Source organism: Erpetoichthys calabaricus, chromosome 17, assembly GCF_900747795.2.
Source record: "Erpetoichthys calabaricus chromosome 17, fErpCal1.3, whole genome shotgun sequence".
Taxonomy (NCBI): Eukaryota; Metazoa; Chordata; class Cladistia; order Polypteriformes; family Polypteridae; genus Erpetoichthys; species Erpetoichthys calabaricus.
In genome coordinates, this window is record NC_041410.2 from 16808568 (window position 1) to 16835252 (window position 26685).

General features: G+C 45.3%; 1 protein-coding gene across 1 annotated transcript in view; it reads right to left on the minus strand.

Moving 5' to 3' along the window:
* The window catches only part of LOC114667823 (WD repeat-containing protein 72-like), a 268463-nt gene that overhangs the window by 228032 nt on the left and 13746 nt on the right, over positions 1–26685 (minus strand). Inside the window, exons 2-5 of the mRNA XM_028823316.2 lie at positions 11845–12016; positions 7980–8086; positions 3211–3289; positions 2034–2208 (exon numbers count right to left, since the gene is read on the minus strand). Coding sequence (XP_028679149.2) covers positions 2034–2208; positions 3211–3289; positions 7980–8086; positions 11845–11997 — 514 coding nt within the window. The 5' untranslated portion in view covers positions 11998–12016. The remainder of the gene's footprint in view (positions 1–2033; positions 2209–3210; positions 3290–7979; positions 8087–11844; positions 12017–26685) is intronic.

A 26685-nucleotide genomic window follows, 5' to 3' on the forward strand; every position in this document is an offset into this window, starting at 1 on the left:
TCTATCTATCTATTATGTAGTGCCATTCCTGTCTATCTGTCTATCTATCTATTATATAGTGCCATTCCTATCTATCTGTCTATCTATCTATTATATAGTGCTTTTCATATCTATATATCTATTATATACTGTCATTCCTATCTATCTATCTATTATATAGTGCCATTCCTGTCCATCTGTCTATCTATCTATTATATAGTGCCATTCCTGTCTATCTGTCTATCTATCTATTATATAGTGCTTTTCATATCTATATATCTATTATTTACTGTCTATCTATCTATCTATTATATAGTGCCTTTATATCTACCTATCAGCCCATGTACTGTATGTAGACTGACTGACATCGAGCCTGACGCGACACATTAAATGAGCTCATATCGCACGTTTCGAGATGTCTGACAGAGCAGGGTGCTATTCCCAGTGTCGTTAAAAACGTTTTAGCTCTCCCATAATATCTTAAACAAGGATTGTTGAAGTGCTAATGGCTGTGAAGTGGCTTGAGAATGGCTACGCGGTAACAAGACGTTGACAGGGACTTGAGATTAGAAGCTCTTTTTCCACTTGGGCCCATACTCCCCATCACATGTGATGCACCTTGTTTGGCTCTTTTATATCTAATAAACCCTCTTTAGTGTTATTTAAAGAATTTCTTGTAATGTTTTGTAAAGAGACTGGATTGGCACCACTGTGAAATAGCATTCTTATTGGCTGTGCTGCCACTTATTAAATACAATATGCATACATTAAACTATTTTGATTTTATTTCCATTCTATTCTGAGTGCCATCCTTAGACTGGCCATAGGAAGCTAAAACAGGGTGCAAGGTGGTCCTCCTTTTTTAATTATCAATGCATCCTTTTCTATGTATCCCCACTATTTTACAACATTTTAAATCTTTAAAGCAAACTTAACCTGCTTTACTGTGAAATGCACCCTGCTCTCTATTCATGGTTTGTACCTTTTTATGCAAGTTAATAATATAATAGTAATAATTGCTTGTTAAATATATACCGTGATTTTCTAACCTACTTACAGTACATAGAGAAAGTGGAGCCACTTCAACCACCACCAATGTGCAGCATCCACCTGGGTGACACAATGGCAGCCATTCTGGTGCCAGTTTGCTCCCCACGCATCAGCTGTTTCTATTATGGTGGTGAAGGGGTGAGAGGGAGCCAATGAGAGACAACAGGCCCGGCCTTAGGCATAGGCGAAGTAGGCGACCGTGGGGCGGCCAGGCCCCTGGCCCGCCCCTCCCCTCGCAATGCATTCCAAAAGTTTCAAATATCCCAAAAAATAAAAAAGGACAAAAAAACTAAAAAAAGAAAAAATACAAAAAAAACTAAGCTGGGCTTAGCTACATACCGCCACGTGGTGCCCAGTGGAAACAGTTCAAACTGGCTAAATTGTAGCAGCTAACTACTCCGGGCGAAAAAGGGATGCAGGGTGATGACCTCGTAACGTTACAAGAAAAAGTCTCCTTGGTCTAATTTTCACGCATTTCGCAGAGCTTCCAGGGGGCCTCTGGACCCCCCTTTCGCCTAGGGCCCCATAATACCTAAGACCGGGCCTGGAGACAATGGATGATGGGGAGGCTAGAATGGACAAGACTGCGGTGGGCAATTAAGCCAGGACATCAGGATGTACCCTACTCTTTTCAGAAGATGCCCAGGGTTCTTTTATGACCATAGAGAACCAGGACCTCAGTTTTACATCTTATCAGAAGTGTGGCACCATTTCTAATGGCACAGTGCCTCTCAGACCACAAGTTAAGTGCCCTCCAACACCTCTTCCAGCAGCATTGTTAGCTTTTCCTAGATGGTCTACCATCCAAGCACTGGCCTGGCCTGACCACATTTAGCTTCAGGTGAATGGCCTGTTCTGAAGTGCAGGTGGTATGGCTGACAGATTAGGGGGGGATTTAGTTACCGCTTGTTAAGTTTTCTTCTCTTGAACACTCTAAAAGAGCTACCTGGTGTAAAGGGGGACTTGAAAAAGAAGACTAAATTAGACTTCCTGCAAGTAAGCACCGTGAATTCTGGGGGAGCGGACGATGCACATGGAGCTGATCCAGTTGGAGGCATCGGAGGAGATCAGCTTGTAAAGAATGTCGAGAGTCTGCGCGTCCACCACCAAGACGTCGGGATATTCTCCACAACACAGCAACCAGCCTTCTTCCACCATTCGAGAAGACGAGTAGTAGTACTGAGGGATACAAAAGAAGAACAAAATATTACATTGAAGGTGGTGCAGTGGCAGCGCAATCGGGAGACCAGGGTTCACGTCTCAGGTCCTCCCCGTGTTCTCCTCGCAGGTTACGTGGACCGGCAGCGATAAACTGAATGGTGTGTGTGTGTGCCAATTCAGGGATGCCCTTTCACATAACTGGCATGGATTTGTGCTAAAGGAGGAAATCCTGAGTACTCCACACCCCCATGGAGTAGCGCCTAAGTGCAGGGTTCAAACCAAATCCCCCCTCCTGGGCAGGGTGCCAACCCACCGCAGGACACACACAAACACACCCACACACCAAGCACACACTAGGGGCCAATTTAGAATCGCCAATCCACCTAACCTGCATGTCTTTGGACTGTGGGAGGAAACCGGATGAGAACATGCAAACTCCACACAGGGAGGACCCGGGAAGCTAACCCGGGTCCCCAGGTCTCCCAACTGCGAGGCAGCAGCGCTACCCACTGCGCCACCGTGCCGCCCCACTTACACTATATATATATATATATATATATATATATATATATATATACATATATATATACATATATATATATATTACAAATAAGGCCATGCAGCTCGTTCCATTTTAATAAGCCGAACAAAAGAATTGTTCATTAAAATTCAGATGCGAATGTGTTTGGAATTCTGTCCTTGCATGTTTCGTAGGATTCAACAATGAGACACACGGCACGGATGCTAAACAGAATTTATAGATTAATAAAACCCGAGTACAAATGAGCATTTGAGATGATTGCCCCCCATTTGAAACAATTGTTTTGGCTCCGGAGATGGTTGGGGGGGGGGGGGTTGGGAGGTTGCTGGCTAACAGCAACGTGAGATGAAAAATCTCCACGAAAAGCGTTTCATTGTTCATTTAGCGCTTTTCTGAAGTTCTTATTGATTGTTTTAATGTGCTAGAACAGCAATTGACAAACATATAAAAACATGATTGGTGTCGCCGGGAATACTCACGCAGATGGTCCTGTGGGTGTAGGGCCTTTTCGTAGCTTCGATACACTCGCCACTCCTGACATCCCAAAGGCTCATCTCCCTGTCAGAGACAAGCCAATGTCATTGTTATTATTTCTCAATGCCACGGCTAAAATAATCTCAGGCTTACATTTTTTTTTTTTTTTGCAACTGTCCACAAAAGTGTAGCCTGTCCACTTCTATAGCTTATTGTTACAGGTTATTGGGCAAGAAGATGCTGTGGCCATTACTTGTAGGGATGACATATCTCCTTCTTACGGTGGTAGGTAATTACACCCTGCTGCCTAGCAGCGAACCTCAGTTTAAGGCAGAGCCGCTACCCAGCATTTTGCCTACAACAAATTGTAGGGATACTGCCATTATGGCTTGTCAATGTGTCACCCTGACTATCATTTGTTGGAGTGACATCCTATTGAAAATGGTTCATTTCATCCAAAGTAAACTGCACGGCTTTAAAAGGGTAATGCATCTCAGGCTGCATCTCCACCTGCCAATCTCGGCGGCGCGGCTGAGTTTGAGGGATTCTGGTAAAGAAACAGTGCCATCTAATGGTCAGGACTGGTAACGGCGCCGCAACAACTGAGCCGATGCTGCAGGTTTGCTGATGTTAACTGAGGTGGGTGAACATGGGCAGACTATTATTGTGTTTTAATATTTTTTTAAATTATAATTATGTTAATTAACTATTTATTCTAATAAAAAATAAAAACGGTAAGTTAAAAAGAAGTTTTGTCTACCTTTGAACTCTATTTGGGTCTGATGGTGTAGAACTGATTAAGTGTGATCCTGGAGAAACCCAATAGTCCAATATAAAATAAAAACGAGAGCTAATAATTTACTAATAAAAATTAAACATAAAAAATGGTGTATTTTTGCACAGGTTGTAGTGTGTGGCCGTGGCCCTTGCCAGGCCGGGACGCCTCCATGCTGGAATGACCTTTGGAGCAAGAATGGCCGGAGCGCTACCTCCCCCGGGATGCTAGATGACAGCCTCCTGGGGCTGCAGCGGTGCTTTGGACTCCCACAAGGCTTCATGGGAGTTGGAGTTTGGTGCAGCCCTGTTGGGATCCACGGGGCGCTGCCAGGGGGTGCTGCAGCAGGATCTGCTGAGCCCTTTTGGACAGTTCTTCCACCGCACCCTGAAACTAGGTCATCAAGCACCTGGTGCAGTATAAGAGGAGCCAGCACACAGAGTCGGGAGGAGGAAGAAATGTTCAAGCTTGACCAGAGGAGTGGAGGAGAAGAGTATTGTATTGTGTTGTGCTTGTGCTGAGACTGTGTTGACCCTGTGGGAAACGGGGGAAGGCGTTTCCCACGAGGTAAAAAATAAAAATGGCGTGTGCCTTGAACTTGTGTCCCACACTTGTCTGTGTCGGGTTCAGGCGGCGGTGCCAGCCTGATGGTCCACAAGATCATGTACCCTTTTAAACATACGGTTGATCTGCCTGCTCAAGAGCGATATTATTTAATAGTGAGCCGATTTGAAAATCCATCCATCCATCAGTATGCAACCATTAGCTGGTTTTATTACTGGGATTATTTATACTGGAAAAATACAGTCAATTCAGAAAGTATTTACAGTATACCTCTTGGCTTTCTGCACACTTTATTGTGGTGCAGATTTCTTTTTACATGGAGAAATTGGCCAGTTTTGCCCCTCGATCTACACTCGGTATCCCATAATAACAAACTGAAAATGTGTTTTCAGATTTATTAAAAATCAAAATTGGAAAACTCTATTTACTGGAATTAATCAGACCACAAATTCCGTACTTTGTAGACGCTCCTTTGTCTTCCTGGGTAAGTCTCGACAAGCTTTGCACACCTGCCATCAGGCAGATCCTCTCCAGCTGCATTAGACTGCCCTCTGCTGGTCTCTCCTCACATGTGCTGTGCTACTCAAGGACTCCCGGATTTGTCCCAAAGGCCCCCCCCCCCCCCCCCCCAGGTTGTCTTGACTGCATGCTTCAGGTCATAACCCCCCCCCCCCCCCCATGTCCAAGGGGCTGTGTGCACTCCGGAGCAGGTTTCCTTCAAGACCATCTCAGGTGGAACGAGCTGACCACCTCCATTTGAAACTCTGCCTCCCTCAATGTCTCATGACAATTAGGAAGACACTTTGCACTGGAAAAATTCCGAAGGACTGGAAAATGGCAAATATCATCCCATTATATGAAAAGGGTGACTGGGCAGATCCAAGCAACTATAGGCCAGTAAGCTTAACAGGAACATTAATAGAAGGAATTATTAAGGATAAGATTGAGCAACACCTGGCAAGGACAGGAGTTATTAGGAACAGTCAGCATGGGCTCAGAAGAGGGAGGTCGTGTTTTACTAACATGCTGGAATTCTATGAGGAGGCAACACAAGGATACGACCAGAGTGGAGCAGATGAGATTATTTATCTGGACTTTCAGAAAGCATCTGATAAGGTGCCACATGAGAGGGTGGGCATCAAACTAAAAGAAGTGGCAGTTCAGTTCAGGGTGATGTTTTTAGATGGGTGCAGAATTGGCTCAGACACAGGAAGAAGATGGTGATGGTGCGAAGAACCTTAGCGGAATTGGGAGATGTTAAAAGTGGTGGCCAGCAGGGGTCAGTGCTGGGGCTGCTGATATTTTTAACATATTTAAATGATTTAGATAGGAATAGAAGTAACAAGCTGGATAAGTGTGCAGGTGATACCAAGATAGGTGGATTAGCAGATAATTTGGAATCCGTTATATCATCACATAAGGACTTGGATAGCATACAGGCTGTGGCAGATGAAATTTAATGTCAGTAAATGTAAAGAATTACAAATAAGAAGTAAAAATGTTAGGTTGAATACGCAAAGGGCATTTCGGAAAATCGAGAGTCCACCTTATGTGAAGGACTTAGGAGTCATAGTGGACTCTAAGCTATCGACTTCCAGACAGTGTTCAGAAGCCATTAAGAGGGCTAACAGAATGTCAGGTTATATAGCGCCTTGATGTGTGGAGTACAAGTCACAGGAGGTTCTGCTCAAGTCTTTATAACACACTGGTGAGGCCTCATCTGGAGTCCTGTGTGCATTTTGGGTCTCCAGGCTACAAAAAGGACATAACAGCACTGGAGAAGGTCCAGAGAAGAGCAACTGGGCTGATTCAGGGCTACAGGGGATGAGTTAGGAGGAAAGATTAAAAGAGCTGAGCCTTTACAGGAGATTAAGAGGAGACCTGACTGAAGTGTTTAAAATGATGAAGGGAATCAGTCCGGTGGATCGAAAATGGGACTTTAAAATAAGGTCATCAAGAACACGGGGACACAGCTGGAAATTTGTGAAGGGTGAATTTCACACAAACATTAGGAAGTTGTTCTTTGCACAAAGGACAATAGACACTTGGAATAAGCAACCAAGTAGTGTGGTAGACAGGAGGACTTTAGGGTCTTTCAAAACTCGACTTGATGTTATTTTAGAAGAAGTAAGTGGACAGGACTGGTGAGCTCTGTTGGGCGTCATCTAAATTGTTCTAATGTTCTAATGACCCTCTTGTTTGAAGACCCTTCTGTCTAAGTGATATTAGCTGTTTGGCTTTATAATTCTTTGAATTGTACCTCAATTGTATTTCTTTTTATTTCTTTTTTTCAGTTTTGTACCCTTGTCCTGTAACACTTGCTCCCAAACAGTCCCCAGGCTCCATAATGTTGACCTCTCTTGTAAGCCAAGGAAATTAATGTCAAATGGATTTAGTTGCATTGATCCTTCCCTCAGTTCCGACCAGTTTGTCTGTCCCTGCTGCTGAGAAGCCCCCCTATAGTAAGATGCTGTCACTACCACCACCACCATGCTTCAGCATACGATGGCATTAGGCGGGTGAGGAGCAGTGCCTGGTCTTTGCCATGCATGATGCTTTTGTAACGGAGGGTCCAATTACAGCATTTAAATATTACTGATTTATTTACATATATGTATATTGTATTATTATTTGACTGTGGTGGGCTGGCGTCCTGTCCGGGGTTTGTTTCCTGCCTTGTGCCCTGTGTTGGCTGTGATTGGCTCCAGCAAACCCCCGTGACCCTGTAGTTAGGATATAGCAGGGTTGATAATGGATGGATGGATGGATTATTATTTGATGACAACCAGAATGTGATTTTTGGAGGTCCACAGTGAGACCCATGGACTTCATGGCTTGACTTGCATTGTGAATTGTGGGACCTTCTATATGTAGCTACGCGTCACGACGTCCAGTAAATGCAGTTTGTCACAGGTGGACTCTGATCAGGTTCTAGAAACATCTCAAGGAGAATTAAAGAGAACAGCATGGACCTGACCCGATACTGGGGAGCCACAGCAAGAAAGGAGAGCTTTTGATTTTTAATAAATTGACACACCTCTGTAAAAACTTGAGATGAGCTGCTCGTGTTCAGTTTGCCATTATCTGAAACTTGAGTGCAGATTGATGGGCATAAAAGGCCAAGAAGATAATCAACAAAACAATAAAGTGCAGAACGTGGAGACGTCCAAACGCCTGCTGAAACTCCCAAGCAGTTAATGGCAGGCAAAGAGAAACGAGCCACGTAGTGAATTATGACGAGGAAAGGAGGGAGAAGGTCCACTTTGACAGCTACTGAGGGTCTCCAAGGGCTTCACCACTGAGGTGTGTGGTGGCCGACCATTTAAACTGGTCAAGAAGAATAAAATGGATACAATATCTGAGATTTGCATCTACGTTTAAGTTGTTCAGCTGCAGTGTAGTGCTGCATTGTGGAGGTTTAATAAGCCGCCTTACCCGTTGATGGTGGCACTGACTACATAAGGCTTCTTCTCGAAATCCCTCGCCTTCGCCACGCACGTCACAGCTGCTGTGTGGCCAATCAGGAGAGCTCTTGGGGATATCTAAGGAGACAAAAATAATTTATATATATATATATATACACACATACAGTACACACATATATATAAATATCTGCCCCTTCTATCTTTAGCGTTGCTCTCTTGGTAGCACTGTGGTTAGTGGGCTCCTGGGTTTGAATCCAAAACCCGGCTGTGTGGAGTCTGCAAGTTCTCTCCATGTCTCAGTGACAATTCCTAAAAACAAAAAAAGTCCACAAATATGTCTGTTGGTGGCTGAAGCATGGCGTCTGTGTGTCCCCCTGTTCGGGGCTGCTTCCTGCCTCGGGCCCAGTGCTGATGGGATAGGCTCGGGACCCCGTGGCCCTGAACAGCTTCAAGTGGGTTTGAGTGTCCGTGTATTTCTCAGATGCGTAACAGTTTTGTAGACGTCATTAGAAGCCCTGAGGTTATTTTAGATGGGATATGTTTTTATTCACATGTGGGTTTGGAAGAATGAATGAATGAGTGAATGAATGAATGAATGTCTATGGTTTAAGTGCAGGCAACCTTACAAAGCATTTTACAGGGCTAAACTAGCTTTCAGTACAGTATCAGATATAAGAATTTCACTGTAAAAACTTAAAATTAAATGAATGAATGAATGAATGATCTAAGGTGAATGAATGAAGGAATGAATGAATGAACAAAAGAATGCACTAATACAGATGAATGAATGAATAAATGAATGAACACAGGTGAATGAATGAAGGAGCTAATGAGTGAACAAACACAGGTGAATGAATAAATAAATGAACAAATGAACACAGGTGAATGAATGAAGGAACAAATACAGGTGAATGATTTAAAAAGTGAATGAATGAACACAGATGAATGCATAAATAAATGAATGAATGAACACAGGTGAATGAATGAAATATTACAGGTGAATGAATGAAGAAACAAATTCAGGTGAATGAATGAAAAACTGAATGATGAACACAGGTGAACAAATGAATGAACTAATAAGGAATGATCACAGGTGAATGAATGAATGGATGAACAAAAGAATGAACTAATATAGGTGAATGAACAAGCACAGGTGAATGAATAAACACAGATGAATGAATGAATGAATGAATGAATGAATGAACAAATTCAGGTGAATGATTTACAAAGTGAATGAATGAACAGATACAGGTGAATTAATGAATGAATGAATGAACTAATGAATGAACAAACACAGGTAAATAAATAAATGAACACAGGTGAATGAATGAAGAAACAAATTCAGGTGATGAATGAAAAACTGAATGATGAAGAGAGGAGAACAAATGAATGAACCAATAAGGAATGAATGAATGCATACAGGTGAATGAATGAATGAATGAATGAATGAATGAACTAATGAATGAATGAAAACAGGTGAATGAATGAAGGAACAAATTCAGGTAAATGAATGAATGAATGAATGGAGACAGTTAAGGGGGTCGCTCCCCATCTGCGTTGGGATGCCAGTCCATTCACCTTGGCACCTTCCACAGTCCATTCTGAAAAATCTTTGTCCACCTGGGACTTTATAATAAATGGTTCAAGATTACCTGTAGGACTCCGACTCCACTACAGCGTCTTCACAAAGTCTTCAGACCCCTTTTCACTTTTTGTTTTCCTGCAGCCTTCTGCTAAAATCATTTATTTTTTATTTATTTTGAATTTATTTATTTATTTTTTCCTCAACAAGCAACACTCAGTACCCCAGAGTGAGACAAAGCGAGAACAGAATTTTAGAAAATTTTGCAAAGTTATTAAAAATAAACTGAAATCTCCCATTGACTCAAGTATTCAGACCCCTTAACTCAGTACTTTGTTGAAGCCCCTTTAGCAGCCATTCCAGCCTGGGGTCCCCTTGGGTGGGACACAAAAAGCCTGCTTTGGGGTTTCTCTGCTATTCTTCTCTGCAACTCTGTCAGGCTGGATGGACACCATTGATGGACGGGTATTTTCAGAGATGTTCAAGTCCAGGGCTGTGGTCGGGCATCTCAAGGACATTCCCAGAGTTGTCCCTAAGCCACTCCTGTGTTACCTTGGCTTTGTGTGTGGGGTCATTGTCCTATTGGAAATGTGAACCCTCATCCCAGTGTGAGGTCCAGCGTGCCCTGCAGCAGGTTGTCATTAAGGATTTCTCTGGACTTTGCTCCATTCAGCTTTCCCTCAAGCCCATTCTGGTCTTCCAGTCCCTGCTTCTAAAAAACAACCCCAAAGGATGATGATGATGATGATGATGATGATGATGATGCCTCCACCATGCTTCACTGCTGGGACTGCATTGTGGCACTGATGAGCAGAGCAGTTCTTCGTATCCTCCACACGTGATGCTTAGGCAGGTCAATCTTCTGTCACACACGTGTACATGGGAGACATTGAATACTTGTATTTCCACATCAGACTGGGGGGTTGGCGCAGCCCCCTAATGCTTTCTCCTTGTCCCATTCAGACTTACAGAAGAGCCAGCATGCTAAGCCCTCTTCTGGTCCTGTCCCCAGAAGTTTCCGCCTACCACTTCCTCTTCCATGGCACCAGATCCCACCTCCTCGTGATGTCACTTCTGGTTCTGAGACTACGCCCATCTCTGACATCATTTCCTGTCTCTCTCTCTCTTTATATATATAGCAGCCATTTTGTAACCAACCTCAGTCCTGTGTGGAGCTCACATCTGTAAAGACCTCAGATTCTCACTAACCTTTTTCAAGTATACGGGGTGGACCCCCAAACTTTGGGCTTATTTTACGCTTCATTTCATCGGACCAGAAAATCTTTTTTTTTTTTTTCATAGTCTGAGAGTTCCTTCAGGTGCCTTTTTGCAAATACCACGTGGGCTTTGGTGTGTTGTCTAGCAATTGTGTCATAAAGCTCAGATTAATGGAGTGTTGCAATGGTGGATATCCTTCTGGAAGTTTCTCCCATCTCCACACAGGGTCTCAGAAGCTCGGCCAGAGTGAATGTCGGGTTGTTGGTCGCCTCTCTTACCAAGGCCTATCCCAAGATTGCGTATTTCGGACCGGTGGTCAACTCTTGGAAGTGTCCTGGTTGTCCCAAACGTCCTCCATTTAAGAATCATGGAAGTCACTGTGCTTCCTCTTGGGAATCTTCAATGCTATAGACATTTTATTTTTTTGTAGCCCTCCATCCACAGATCTGAACCTCAACACAATCCTTCAACCTCGTGGCGGTGGTTTTGTCAACTGTGGGGCCTTCTGCAGACGGGCGTGTGGCTGTCCAATCTATTGGAATGACCACGGGTGGACTCCAAACATCTCAATGATGGCCAATAGAATGGTATGCACCTGAGCCAGGCGTCATTGTAAAGGAGTCCCAGTACTTGTGCCAATGGAGTATTTCAGTCTTTTGTTGTTCTTACATTTGCAAAAAATCCTAACAATCTTGTTTTCGCTTTGTCATCCTGGGATATTAAGTGTTGTTTGTCGAGAGGAAAAAATGAATTTAGATGATTTTAGCACAAGGCTGCAATGCAATAAAAAGTATCAAGAAGTGCAGGGGTCTGGAGAGGGAGCTGCATGTGGACTGTCCACGTACAGGGGACTTTTGTCTCTTTCCTGCTAATCCCGCAGTAATTTGAGGTAAAGCAGGTTTCCATGTTACAGCTAGCATCAGCTAGGAAGAGAGCGACTGCTGGAAGGTGACAAAAGTCCCAAAAGGGACAGGGGCCGGCTTAAGGGGGCGACTCGCAGACCTCCAGTTCGTTCAGCAGCACGACCTAAACTGTACAACGTTAATCCAAAGAAGTGAAAGATTCCAAAGTCCACCTGCAAATCCATGGAAAGGGTCCAGAGACAAATCGGCCCCTCCTGACTGCCTGTGACAATGGTCTGCTGGTCCTCCGTCAGCATTATGGCAGTGATGGTGTGACGGGGGGCCCTTTTGCCCCACAGTGTTAGTGACTGCGTTGAAGCCTTCATTGCCGTTGCTCTTCAGTTCCTAAAAACAGAAAATGGTAAAGAAGTTACCCACCTGACATGTCAACAGGCGCATGTGGCCTGTAGGGGGCGTCACTGAGCCCCAAAACTCCAACACAACTCCACACACACAAGTCCGGGTTCAAAACGAGTTTATATTGAACAGGGTAACTTGAACACATTTCTTGTCACACAGCGCCATTCTCTTTTTCTCTGTTGTCCGCCTCCTCTCCCGACTCCCTGGCTAAAACGGAGGGCTTCCTATTAAGACCCAACACAGGAGAACTTCTGGCCCCAAAATACTTGTCACTGGAAAGTACCTTTACTTCTCAACAGCTCCCCCTAGTGGCCCTCATGGAATCCAACAGGGCAGGCTTATGGGACCACAACTCCCATGGTGCCCTGCAAGCATCCATACTGAGGTTGACCATAAGGGATGTGTTGCCTCCAATACGAGAGTGTACAGCTGCAGTTTGTCCCAGATAGGCGTTTATTTCCGGAATCCCCAGTCCCACCAAAATGCCCTCTCTGATGGCAAAAAAAACACAAACTATCGTAAAATGGAGGTATTGCAACCAGAAAAACATAACAGCATGCTGCCACCCAGTGTATGGGGGAATGACCTGCATGTGAGAGGCAGTCTCCCATCGTCCATATAGATGGTCTTCTGACTTGGAAAGTGTCTATTAGTTATTCCGGTTAGGATGCTCCATCCATTTTGTTATTTGGCATGCCAGCTGGGCATGTGATTCCCAACCATCCCAGTGCTGTCGCTCGTCCCTTATGTTGACCTCCTGGTTAGGTAAGGGAAGGTGGTCCTTTTCGACTGGGACATCCATTACAAAATTAAACAAATCAACACCAGGGGACTGAACAGTTTTTGAGCTCCTGTGCTTTGGAAATCTCTGGATTGTCCTTCATTCATTATTGGGTTGTTCTCATAAGCTGTCTTGACTAAAACATCTTTAAATAAATAAATAACAGGCATGGTGATGCAGCAGTCTGACCTTGAGTTTGAATCTGTGTGGAGTCTGCACATTCTCTCCATGCCCTCATGATTCTCCAGTTTCCTTCATATAAAGACTTAATGGTGACTCCATGTTGGCATTGCGTGAGTGTCCAAGTCCACTGCTTCTAGAGACAGTGATGGTGACGATAATCAGAGAAGCGTGTGGAGCATCGCCAAGATCTGATGATGGGAAAAAGTGCGGCAGATTTGAAGGAGAAAGAGAAGGCTAGTTTAGAAGAGAAAGACCTCCAGGTAAGTGCAATAAAGACCATGGGGATGGCAGGCGTGGAAGAGGTGGGGTGCAAGACATGGGTGGGAAGGGTGTGGGAGAAACTCCACTCCATGAAGAGCAGTAGAGTGGCGTCTGCAGGTGCACATCGCAGGTAGTGTGTGTGCGAGGGGCGCAGAATGCCAATGTAGCGAGACTGTTTAGATAGCAGCAATGGAGCCATTCTGGGGAAAGTAGGCAAGTCCTAATACTTTGGTGGCACACTGAGTGGGCACTGTAGTGGTGGCAAAGATGAGACGTGTGTGGAAGAAATTCACAGAGATGTCCCCCATTCTGACTTCTAAAAGACACTGAAGGGTAAGGTGAGGCGCTTACACGGTGGCCTGAATGTGGACCCCAATGCCCCAGTAAAGTGATGGGGGACACTGTGCTGTAAAAATCGCTTACACAGTGGTCTGAATGTGGACCCCAATGCCCGAGTAAAGTGATGGGGGACACTGTGCTGTAAAAATTACTTACACGGTGGCCTGAATGTGGACCCCAATGCCCCAGTAAAGTGATGGGGGACACTGTGCTGTAAAAATCGCTTACACAGTGGTCTGAATGTGGACCCCAATGCCCCAGTAAAGTGATGGGGGACACTGTGCTGTAAAAATTACTTACACGGTGGTCTGAATGTGGACCCCAATGCCCCAGTAAAGTGAGGGGGGACACTGTGCTGTAAAAATCGCTTACACGGTGGTCTGAATGTGGACCCCAATGTCCCAGTAAAGTAATGGGGGACACTGTGCTGTAAAAATGGCAGTGTCCTTTGGATGAGACATAAAATGGAGGTCCTGACTCTCTGTGGTCATTAAAGATCCCTGTGCATCCTTCATAAAAAGTAGGGTGTATCCTGATGTCCTGGCTAAATTGCCCACCACAGCCTGGTCATTCTAGACCCTAATCATCCCCTGCCTCTAATTGGCTCTCTCTTTCTCACCACTTCACAACCTAACAGCTCGTGTGTGGTGAACAATTTAAAAAAAAGTCTGAATTAGCATAAGCCCCCCTAATTCGGCGGTGTCCGTAAGAAATGGAATGATTTATTTCAAGAGGCAGAAGCCCATAACAAACAAGAATAGTTGCATCAAATATTTGAAATAGTAAACTATGTGCTTCAATTTAAATATTTAAAATCTAACTATTCTTGATTTTTCTAGAAATTTAGCATTTTGCACTAATGGGGGGAGGGCTAGACACCTAGTGAAAGGTCAGAAATCAAAAATAACATCAAATTCACAATCAATGACCTTGAAATAGTCTAAAACGACACCCCACATGCTTATGTTTAAAATTTGTCATTTTTACCCTTCTGGGAGTGAATCTTAGTGGGCTAGGACCACCGATAAAGAATATAATCACGATTAGAAACTTTGAAATTGCAGACAATGCCACTCTATATGCTTATATTAATGGAGCCCTATATGCCAATCCCCATTGTTTTCCAAAGTTTTGTGAAAAAGAGTCACTTTGACCCCTCGTATCCCATTAGGGGGTGAACCCCTGTGTTGGTGTGGCATGCACAACCTCAAGTCCTTCAGATCATATTTACTGAAGACACCTATTGGATGATCCTTTACATTAAGGGTGCCATTTCCTGCGCAAAATATGGCCTGCAACTCATCTATAAATGTGGTTTTTGGAGTCTAGAAGGACAAAAGTAGTGGGGGATTGAATAAAAGTGCGACGTCTCGTGTAACTAAAAGATGTCAAGCTGAGTCGAACAGTATGCCACGTGCGGTGTTTCTCGTACTGGTGATGTCAAAGCCTTCATAAGTAACTCTAATATGAAGACAAAATATCACACCACACCTACACTGAAGCAAATCCTGGACTACGTGTCAGTTCCAACTTTGTACTCGGCCCATTATCCAAATTGTAATTTTACACACTGCTCTGGACAACAATTTCAAATCATACGTTCACTTTTCCAAATCTAGAATGAGAAATGCAGTCCCTTAAACGAACGAGCACATCACATATTGACGCCTTTCCGAAACGCTCACACAAGCCCAGCGTACATTTTACAGATTCCTCTTCAGTGGGCTTCCCCAGCTGTGGTCCTGTGGGCCCCCCAGAGGTTACAAGGTGTCATTGCAGCTCAAGGGAGGCCAGATTGCGGACTTTATTGTGGATTTTAGGGTTAGTGACGTTGTGTGACATGAAGGTAGAAACACATCATGGCATGTGATTTAATGAATTCCTTCTATAAAATTCCGTAAAGTTTATTGTTCCTGTCCTCTGTCTTACCTTAAACGTTAGCCTGTTCAATTACAGTTCACAGTTTTAAGTTTTTCTCTATTAATCTGATACTTTGTAATGAATGCGTTGAATTATTGTGAGTGATCTGGACAGCCTGCAGGCTTGAGCAGATGTGTGGCAGGTGAAATTTAATGTCGGTAAATGTGAAGAAGTAGAAATGTTAGATTTAAATACACAATGGGAGGACTGAGACCCCTTATGAGATGAACCTGGGAGTCGTAGTGGACTGTATGTTATCAACATTGAGACCGTGGACAGAAGCCTTCCCAGAAGGCCAGCAGGATATTGGGTTATACTGTATAGCATCCATGATGTGTGGGGTACGAGTCAAGAGCAGTCACACTTAAGTTCTGGAACTCACCTGAAGTACTGTGTGTACTGTTTGTTCCGCAGACTACAAAAAAAAGACATAACAGGGGACACTCCAGGTCCCCAGACCCAAGTGCACAGGCACAGTTAAGGGTTCAAATAAAGATTATATTTATTACATTACACAAAATACATTTAATGGTTCTTTCTCTGAAGCACAACAGAGGAGAGGTCCTCCACCTGATGCTAAGCACATTCAGGCCTGGCCAATACTTGGATGGGAGACCAACCAGGAAAAGATTGGGATGCTGCTGGAAGAGATGTTGGCAAGGCCAACAGGGGGCGCCTACCCTGTGACCTGAAGGGGGATCCCAATGCCTCAGTACAGTGACAGGGGACATTGTGCTATAAAAGTGGCGCCGTCCCTCAGATGAGATGTAAAATTGAGGTCTTGACTTTCTGACTCCTGGGCATCCTTCATAAAGAGTTGGGTGTTTCCCGATGTCCCGGCTAAACTGCCCACCATGGCCCACCTGGTCATTCTGCCCCCCTAATCATCCCCTGTCTCTGATTGGCTGTCTCTCTCACCACTTCTCCACCTAATAGCTAATGTGTGTTGAGCGTACTGGCACAAAATGGCTGCCGTTGCATCATTCAGGTGGATGTTGCACATTAGTGGTGGCTGAAGGTGTAAAGTGTGTTGAGTACCTTGAAAAGGGCTACATAAATGTAATGAATTCTTATTTTTATTATTAATCTCAAGCACAATTCCAGTATCAGTTCTCCTACAGGCAAGCCTTGTCCATTGCCTCCCAACTCCAACACCCCGAATGAGGAGAATCAAGGTGACCTCTTTAAATCCTGGAGCTGGGAGTACATCTGGTGCTAGGACATTGTCTACTGGCCAGGTGGAAGCCTCCCAAAATGAGGATTGTCCTTCCCTGCAGCTCCTTCTGGTGGCCCCCATGGAACCCAGCAGGGCTGTCCAATGGGAGTACGATTGGCTGGCGTGTGTATGGGTGCCACCAGTCCAAGAGCACTGCCACCAAGTGAATTGGTCTTGACAGTTCTCCCATTATATTGGAGTCTTCTATCCAACCCAGACGGAATGTTGGCGCACCCTTCCAGGACAGGGTATGAGGTTCATCCCTGCAGGGATGCCAGTCTATCCATGCCATCCTTCAAAAAGCAATAGAGAAAGTCCAGAGAGGAGCGACTGGGCTGATTCAGGGCTACAGGGGATGAGTTATGGGGAAAGATTAAAAGAGTTTACAGTTTAAGCAAAAGAAGATTAAGAGGAGACCTGACTGAAGTGTTTAAATTTATTAAAATGAGTTCATCGAGAACACGGGGACACAGTTGGAAACTTGATAAGGGGAAATTTCACACAAACATTAGGACTTTTTTCATTGTGCAGAGACTCACAGACACATGGAATTAGTGACCAAGTAGTGTGGTAGACAAGATGGAGTTTAGGTACCTTCAGAACTTTAGAAGAATGAAGTGGACAGGACTGGCAAGCTCTGTTGGGCTGAATGGCCTGCTCTCATCTGGATTGTTCTAGCGTTCTAATAAAAAGTCTGCTTTTGACTTTGCTTTACCTTTGCATTTTAGTGAAAGTTCTAATGACTTGTTTATTAATCTTTCTTAACGCTCTTGCACCCTAAACAGAGACCGGTATTGATCGGTGACACGTCTTATTTCAAAACTATGACAGAATGGGACGGCAGTGCAAACAGAATCTGCATTTGTCCACGTAGAATGGAACAGCCATGACAAACATTTTTCCCCTCCAAGTGCAGAGCTCCATTCTTTTTTTCGGGAGTCTTTCAAATATAACTACTTTGCTGATTTGCTAATTGACTTGGACTGAAACACCTTTTATTTCCGAAGAAAGCCATTTAGAAAAGATGCTTATTAGTGCTTGATTGGCCCATCAACGGTTACAGCTAAAGTATAAAAATCAATAACATAATTGGACACCGAATTAGAGCCTTACTTTATAGGTAGGATTTGATCCTAAGACAGATGATTTTTTTCTGGGTCATCAAAAACTAAAAAACAACACTCATAATGAACAAAACTAATTTTTAATTAATAAATACACTGGCCACTTTATTAGGTACACCTATTCAACCGCTCATTAATGCAAATTTCTAATCAGCCAATCACAAGGCAGCATCTCAATGCATTCTGACATGTGGACATCGTCAAACCGACCTGCTGATGTTCAAACTGAGCATCACAATGGGGCAGAAGAAAGGTGGCTGAAGTGACTTTGAACATGGCCTAGTTGTTGGTGCCAGACGGGCTGCTCAGAGTATTTCGGAAACTGCTCATCTAACTGGATTTTCACACAAAACCATCTCTAGGGTTTACAGAGAGTGGTCAAATAAAAGGAAAACATCCAGTGAGTGGCAGTTTTCCGGGTGAAAATGCCTTGTTGGTTTGAGCTGATAGAAAAGCAACAGTAACTTCAATAAGTACTCATGACATCCGAGGTATGCAGAAGAGCATCTCTGAATGCACGGCACGTCCAACCTTGAAGCAGGTGGGCTACAGCAGCAAGAGACCACACCGGGTGCCACTCCTGTCAGCTAAGAATGGGCAACTGAGGATACAATTCACATAGGCTCACCAAAACTGGACAGCAGAAGATTGGAAAAATGTTGCCTGGTCTGATGAGTCTTGGCTTCTGCTGCGATAGATAGATAGATAGATAGATAGATAGATAGATAGATAGATAGATAGATAGATAGATAGATAGATAGATAGATAGATAGATAGATAGATAGATAGATAGATAGATAGATAGATAGTGTCACGCACGCGCGATTAGGGAGCCGCGGAACGACCTAAACTGTTGCGCGAAGACATATACCAGACGGGAATGGCGGAGTACTAACCTTTCTCTATTTATTTCCAAACAGAAAGAAAGACACAACACCGCCATGAACGTCTGAACATGGACTCTCAACACGCCACTTCCGCCTTCCCTCTGTCGCAGCCCAATGACGTCAGCAGTCCCATCATCCATCTCGGTTCCTTCCCAGCAGCGCTTCATCCATTTCCGGTCCCTCCCTCATAAATGTTCCCCCCGTCCGCCATGATGGCGAACGGTGTTATGATAATTGTAAACAGAATATTATCAACTTGCACTTTTCCCACAGTATACGGGGCCGGAAAACCCCAAACCTTTATCGATTCTTTGTGTCTTTTTTACAGTGGCGTAGCCGACAGGATAGAAAGCTTGTCCGAACATGACAGAAGGACAGGACCTGAACGAAGTGTTGACCGGGATGGCTGCCCAAATTCAGAATCTTCGGATCGCACACGCAGAAACAACGAGGGAGCTGGAAGCAACTAAGGCAAGGCTGACAACGGCAGAAGCGGTAAGACCGGAGCCCTCCAGACCTCCGCCTCCTCCGATGGTACCGTTGTCAGATGCCGACGACATAGAATCATACCTCGGCATATTTGAGAGGACCGCCTCTCGCAACCAGTGGCCGCGGGCGGAGTGGGCGTCCATTTTGGCTCCGTACCTGAAGGGTGCTGCGCAGCGGGCCTATTATGATCTCCCTGAGGAGGAGGCCGCAGATTACGACCTCCTAAAACCAGAGATCCTTAGTCGCTACGGCATCACTACGGACCAGCAGGCGAGTGAGTGGCGAACCTGGCAGTTCAACCCCGACCACCCTGCCCGAGCCCAGGCTTTCGAGTTCTGGAGCAAGATGGGGCGTTGGTTAAGACCAGAAGGTCCCCAAGCGCGTAAAGTCGTAGAGCAGGTGGCTTGTGAGGGCTTAGTAAATGCTATGCCAGGATATCTCGCCCAGCAGGTCCGTAGACATCCTTATAAAGATATGAAAGGACTCTTGGAGGTCCTGGAGCGTCAACTTGCGGTTCACCGAGCCGGGGGGATCGGAAAAGCCGGCTCGTGGCGCCCGACAGGGACGGTCCAGTCACTCCGAGCCCACACGTCGCGTGGCGGAAGCACCGCTGAAAACCAAGGACAGACCCGGGCCACCGCGCTGTTTCAAGTGCGGGGACCTCGGTCACCTGTTGTCTGCCTGCCCGTTATATCAGCCACTCCAGGAGCCAATGGACTGCACTTGGGCCACCACCGAAAGGTACTGTGCTCTGTCGAACCCTCTGGCTATTCCGAATACGGGAGTGGTTTTAGTAAATGGTCATTCTGTGCTTGCATTGTTTGATTCCGGCAGTAACATTACCATTGTTGCTCGCCGTTATGTTTTACCGCAACAATGGCGATACCAGTACGTCAGTGTAACTTGTGTACATGGGGAGACCAAGTCTTATAAGTCCGCAAAGTGTTTTCTGGCATGGAATGGTGGCTTGTCCCGATTAACAGTCGCAGTGTTACCCGAGCCACCTTTTCCTGTCATTTTGGGACACGACTGGTCCAATAGCAACAGCGGGAAACAATTAACCACTCCTAGGGCTAAGTTGGGTCTTGTTATGGGTACGCGAAGCACTACCCCCGCGGCTCCCAGGCCGTGCACACGGGCAACCGCCGTAAATAACAGTGACCGGGGGGAAGAGTCTCTAGCGTCGGACCCCGACCCGGAAGATGATCCGGGCGAGGGCACGAGTCAAAGAGTCTGCAGAGCTCCCGTATATGCGGACCCAATAGACTCTATGATCAATCAGTTCCGGTCTACCCCCGCGTCATTTAAAAGGGAGCAATGGAATGATGATTCCCTAAAAAACGCCCGGAATGCAATCGTTTCAATAAATGGCCATTTGTCTGATGGTTCCTTACCACCGGAGCCCTACTTTGTATTAGAACATGATCTGTTGTATCGAGTTGCGAGTCACGAAGGTGGAGCGCGGAAGTTATTGTTAGTGCCGCGAACCTTCCGGCGGGAGGTTTGCGAACTGGCTCACTCCCACCTCCTGGGCGCCCATTTGGGAGCCGAAAAAACGCTGGAAAGAATTAAACAGCGGTTTTATTGGCCAGGAATAAATGAGGAGGTCCGACGTTTCTGTCAATCCTGCCCGGAGTGTCAGATCCGTCAGATTCCTAGGAGGGACCGCGCTCCTTTAGTTCCTATTCCCCTTATTGATGTTCCCTTCGAGAGGATCGGTATTGATCTTGTAGGTCCCCTGGAACCTTCGACCCGTGGCCAAAAATACATATTGGTCATGGTAGATTACGCCACTCGATACCCGGAAGCGGTACCCTTACGGTCCGCTACTTCCAAGAATATCGCACGGGAATTAGTCAGGCTCTTTGCCCGAGTGGGAATACCTAAAGAAGTCCTCACGGACCAAGGTACTCCCTTTACTTCGGATACGTTCAGGGAGGTTGCTAAGTTACTGAAAATCAAACATCTGAGGACGTCGGTTTATCACCCGCAAACCGATGGCTTAGTGGAGCGGTTTAACCAGACACTTAAGCAGATGTTACGTAAGGTAGTCAGCGCGGACGGTCGGAACTGGGACGAGCTTTTGCCCTTCGTGCTCTTTGCTTACCGGGAAGTCCCACAGGCCTCCACGGGTTTCTCCCCCTTTGAACTCTTATATGGACGTCAGCCCCGGGGGCTTTTAGATATATTAAAAGAAGGCTGGGAGGAGGAGGCTCTGCCTGGCTGTAATGTTTTGGAGTACATCGCGCAAATGCGCGATAGAATGAACAAAATCCGACCCATCCTAAAAGATCACATGACCCGTGCTCAAGCAACGCAAGCCCGGTCCTATAATAAAAATGCTGTTCTCCGGGAATTTCACCCCGGAGACCGCGTAATGGTGCTCGTACCCACATCCCATTCCAAATTGCTGGCCCATTGGCAGGGCCCCTATGAGGTTAAGGAGCGGAAAGGGCTGGTGGATTATTTGGTGAAACAACCGAATCGTAGACCGGCCGAGAGAGTGTACCACGTGAACGTGTTAAAGCCGTGGAGAGATAGGGACGAGGCTCCACCCTCCGGTACTGCCCTCTCCCTTTGCGCACGTAAACTCACACTTAACCTCGGACCAGACTTAACCCCATTACAACGGCTGGAGCTGGAACATGCTATCCATGCCGTCCCCGAAGTGGTTAGCGAGGTACCTGGCCGTACTTCCTTGATTGAGCACGATATTGTTACAGACCCGGGGGTGATAGTCAGGGAGAGACCCTATCGCCTCCCGGAAGCAAAGAGGACGGAAGTGGAATTAGAAATCCAAAGGATGCTGGACATGAATATTATTGAGGAAAGCTATAGTCCCTGGTCCAGTCCTATCGTCCTCGTATCTAAGCCAGACGGGTCCTGGAGGTTCTGCAATGACTTCAGGCGTCTGAACCAAGTCTCTAAGTTCGATGCCTACCCTATGCCCCGAGTGGACGAGCTCTTGGAGCGCCTAGGGAGGGCACAATACTTGACTACCTTAGACATGACAAAAGGGTACTGGCAAATTCCCCTAACGGCATCCGCCAGAGAGAAAACAGCATTCAGTACCCCTAGTGGACATTGGCAGTATAAGGTCCTCCCATTCGGGTTGCACGGGGCACCTGCTACGTTCCAGCGTCTGGTGGACAGAGTGCTACGACCCCATCAATCCTATTGTGCCGCCTACTTGGATGACGTAGTCATTTATTCTGGCACCTGGGAGGAACATATACTGCAGGTGTATGCTGTTCTTGCCACACTAGCGAAAGCCGGCCTCCGCATTAACCCCCGTAAGTGTTACTTTGGCTTAAGGGAGGCCAAATATTTAGGCTACCTAGTTGGGCGGGGACAGGTGAAACCCCAATGCTCCAAAATAAAAGACATCTTAGAATGGCCCCGTCCGATGACCAAGAAACAGGTGCAGGCTTTCTTAGGGTTAGCGGGGTATTACCGCCGGTTTGTTCCCCGTTTCTCTGAAAAGGCAGCACCCTTGACTGACCTGACAAAGAAAGGGTCTCCTGTCTATGTGGTATGGAACCAGAAAGCGGAACGGGCATTCAGTGACTTGAAAACGGCCCTGACGTCGGCACCTATATTACACACCCCTAACTTCTCTTTACCTTTTCTTCTCCAGACCGACGCTTCGGACACAGGCCTGGGTGCAGTGTTGAGCCAGAGCGTCGACGGTGCCGAACACCCCGTGTTTTACCTGAGCCGGAAACTGTTGGACCGAGAGACCCGGTACGCGGCGGTTGAGAGGGAGGCCTTGGCCATTAAGTGGGCGGTGACTCATCTGCGGTACTACCTGCTGGGTCGTGAGTTCGCTCTGGTAACGGACCATGCCGCCCTGCAGTGGATGGCCCTGCACAAGGAGTCGAACCCTCGTGTCACCAGGTGGTTTTTGGACCTGCAGCCATACAAGTTCACCGTTACTTATCGCCGGGGTCCCCTTCAGGCCAATGCTGATGCCCTCTCCCGGGTTCACGACCTCTCGGTTCGGTCCGCCCGACCCGATGGGTCTGGGCTGAGGGGGGGGTCATGTCACGCACGCGCGATTAGGGAGCCGCGGAACGACCTAAACTGTTGCGCGAAGACATATACCAGACGGGAATGGCGGAGTACTAACCTTTCTCTATTTATTTCCAAACAGAAAGAAAGACACAACACCGCCATGAACGTCTGAACATGGACTCTCAACACGCCACTTCCGCCTTCCCTCTGTCGCAGCCCAATGACGTCAGCAGTCCCATCATCCATCTCGGTTCCTTCCCAGCAGCGCTTCATCCATTTCCGGTCCCTCCCTCATAAATGTTCCCCCCGTCCGCCATGATGGCGAACGGTGTTATGATAATTGTAAACAGAATATTATCAACTTGCACTTTTCCCACAGTATACGGGGCCGGAAAACCCCAAACCTTTATCGATTCTTTGTGTCTTTTTTACAATAGATAGATAGATAGATAGATAGATAGATAGATAGATAGATAGATAGATAGATAGATAGATAGATAGATAGATAGATAGATAGATAGATAGATAGATAGATAGATAGATAGATAGATAGATAGATAGATAGATACTTTATTAATCCCAAGGGGAAATATCCATTTGGATGGTAGATTCAGAATTTGGCATCAACAACATGAAAGCATGGATCCATCATGCCTTGTATCGACGGTTCAAGCCGCTGGTGTTGGTGTAATGGTGGGGATGATAATTTCTTGACACACTTTGGGGCCCTTAGTACCAACTGAGCATCATTTAAATGTCACAGCCTGCCTGAGTATTGTTGCTGACCATGTCCACCACTTTATGACCACAGGTTTCTTCCAGCAGGATAACACGCCATGTCTCAAAGCTCACATCATCTTAAAATGGTTTCTTGAACATGACAATGAGTTCACTAGACTCAAATGGCCTCCACAGTCACCAGATCTCAATCCAAGTGAGCACCTTTGGGTTGTGGTGGAACGGGAGATTCACATCATGGCTGTACAGCTGACAAATCTGCAGCAACTGCGTGATGCTATCATGTCAATATGGATCAAAATCTCTAAGGAATGTTTCCAGCACCAAATTGAATCTGCGCCATGAAGAATTACAGCAGTTCTGAAGGCAAAAGGGAGTCCAACCCGGCACTGGTAAGGTGTACCTAATAAAGTGGCCACTGAGTTTAAATGTCAAATGATCTTAAAAAGAAGAAGAACCTGACAAGATGAAGGTGTTAGGCTTTCATGTCATTCAGGGGATTATTTTCCATCCATTACAGTTGGAGCAAAAAGAGTCTGATAAACTATGCATGTAACATCAGAGAATCTTCCATAAATTGCCCAAAATTTCCTGTCAGACCTTAGTGCTTTGGTTTATTCACATTAACTACGTGGCTAAAGGAGAATCAAGAGCACAAAATGTCTGTCAGACTCCTGATGATCAATTTTGTTTAGCTTATTCTTTTCTTGAATTTGTCGTGGACCCGGAGTACCAAAGCGCTTTGTCTCAAAAGCACATGTAGAAATGCCCACTAGAGGGGAATATCACCATCAAACACCCAGCTAGTCATGAGAGCAAACACAGAGTCTTTATAAATAAAAAGACTTCTAATCCCAAAACTTCTGTCTCTCTGTGAAGCTCCAAATGAGTTGCCAGCAAGGCAAACAATATCCCAAAAACACAACTCAAAGTCAAAAATAGAGGAAGTAGTAAAAAAAATAAATAAATAAACGTAATCACATTAAGCACAATAAAACACAAGTAAACTCCCCAAGCCAAAGCACATTCGAAATGAACCATCAGCAACTGTGGGAGATTCTCTGGATCTGTGGGGCGGTGATAAGCAGGTGGCCCCGCCTCTATGGGGAACCGCCCACAAAACACATGGAACATAACACAGGCAGCTCATCTACATAAGCAAGATCAGAATAATGCACATAATTAACAAAACTAACATGAATATGCGTAAAAGAATTAAACAAAACAACACAAAACAGGAATCTGAACCCCAGCCTGACTGAGACATGACAGAATTCCAGACTAGAACAAAACACTTAGGAAGTCGGGGTCTACACCTTTTTGAGGCCTGTGATTTACCATCAGTTGAGCTTCAGGGTGTCCCACGGACAGCTGGTCAAATGTTTTGTAAATGGCCATTAATAAAATATGTCCAAATATTCATAATTAATGATCTGTCCAGCGGACTTCAAGTGTCTGATTATGGGTGAAGAGGCATCACAATAAATCTTTCATGTCACTTCAGGAATGTGAGGAGGAATGTCACAGTCCTGGGATGTGATCTGACATGTGAGGAGGAATTTCACATCATTGTCGCATGTCATGGAGATGCAGTGCCTTCAGAAACTATTCAGACCCCTTTCAATTTTTATATATTGTGTTGTGTTGCCGCCTTCTGCAAAAATCATGGAAATTCATTTTTTCCCCTCATCAAGCAACAATTCAACACCAGGGCCGTCTTAACGTATGGGCACAATGGGCACTTGCTGAAGGCCCCAGAAGCATAGGGGCCCACGATGTTTCTGATGTCTATGTACAGTATGTTTCTGTTTTGATATCAAAACAGGGGTCCCAGTGCACTACTTTCCCTTTGGGGGAAGATGGCCCTGCTCCACACCCCAGAATGACAAAGCAAAAACAGATTTTAGAATTTGCTAATTTATTTAAAAAAAAATTCAAATATTCTATTGACTCTTTACTCAAGACTTAGTTGAAACCATTTAGGCAGCCATTTTCTACCTGGAGTCTTCTTCGGTCTGACGTGACCAGTTATACACACCAACATTTGAGGATTTTCTTCCATTCTTCTCTGTAGATCCTCTCAAGTCCTGTCAGGTTGGATAGACACCATTAGTGGACAGCTGTTTCCAGGGGCATCATGTATAAATGGTATGTATGCACAAAAATGTTGCGTACGCCTGTTTCCACGCTCACGTCGAGACATATAAAAACTAATCTTGGAGCAGGAGCTACGCACATTTTCACGGCAGCCTCACACCATGCGTACGCGCTTTCTGCTCAGTTTTGCAAACGGGTGGCACCCTGCATCAAAGCAGTGCTACTGTTTCCATGTGGTCTCCCTTTCTTTTATATATTCGCATCAATGCCGCAGGCTTTATCAAATACACCGAAATTAATCGCATATCATTTACAAATTTAATTCACTAGATTGTAATCGTTCTGTAACAAGATAATGGTGCATGGAATGAACAAACTATTCCAAATACCGTGGCTGCTTTAGTGTTGTTAGAAGACATCAGAAGAGAGTGCATATTTAGAGATGATGATGATGACGACTGGCTTCAAAGTCGATTTCTAACAGCTGCCCTCTTGGAACTGTGCTGTTAGAATACTGGGATATAAACTTGATAACATAAGCTAAGTTTCCATCCAGTTTTTTGCGACGTTTTGTTGTCGACAAACAGAATATACGTAAAAAAAAT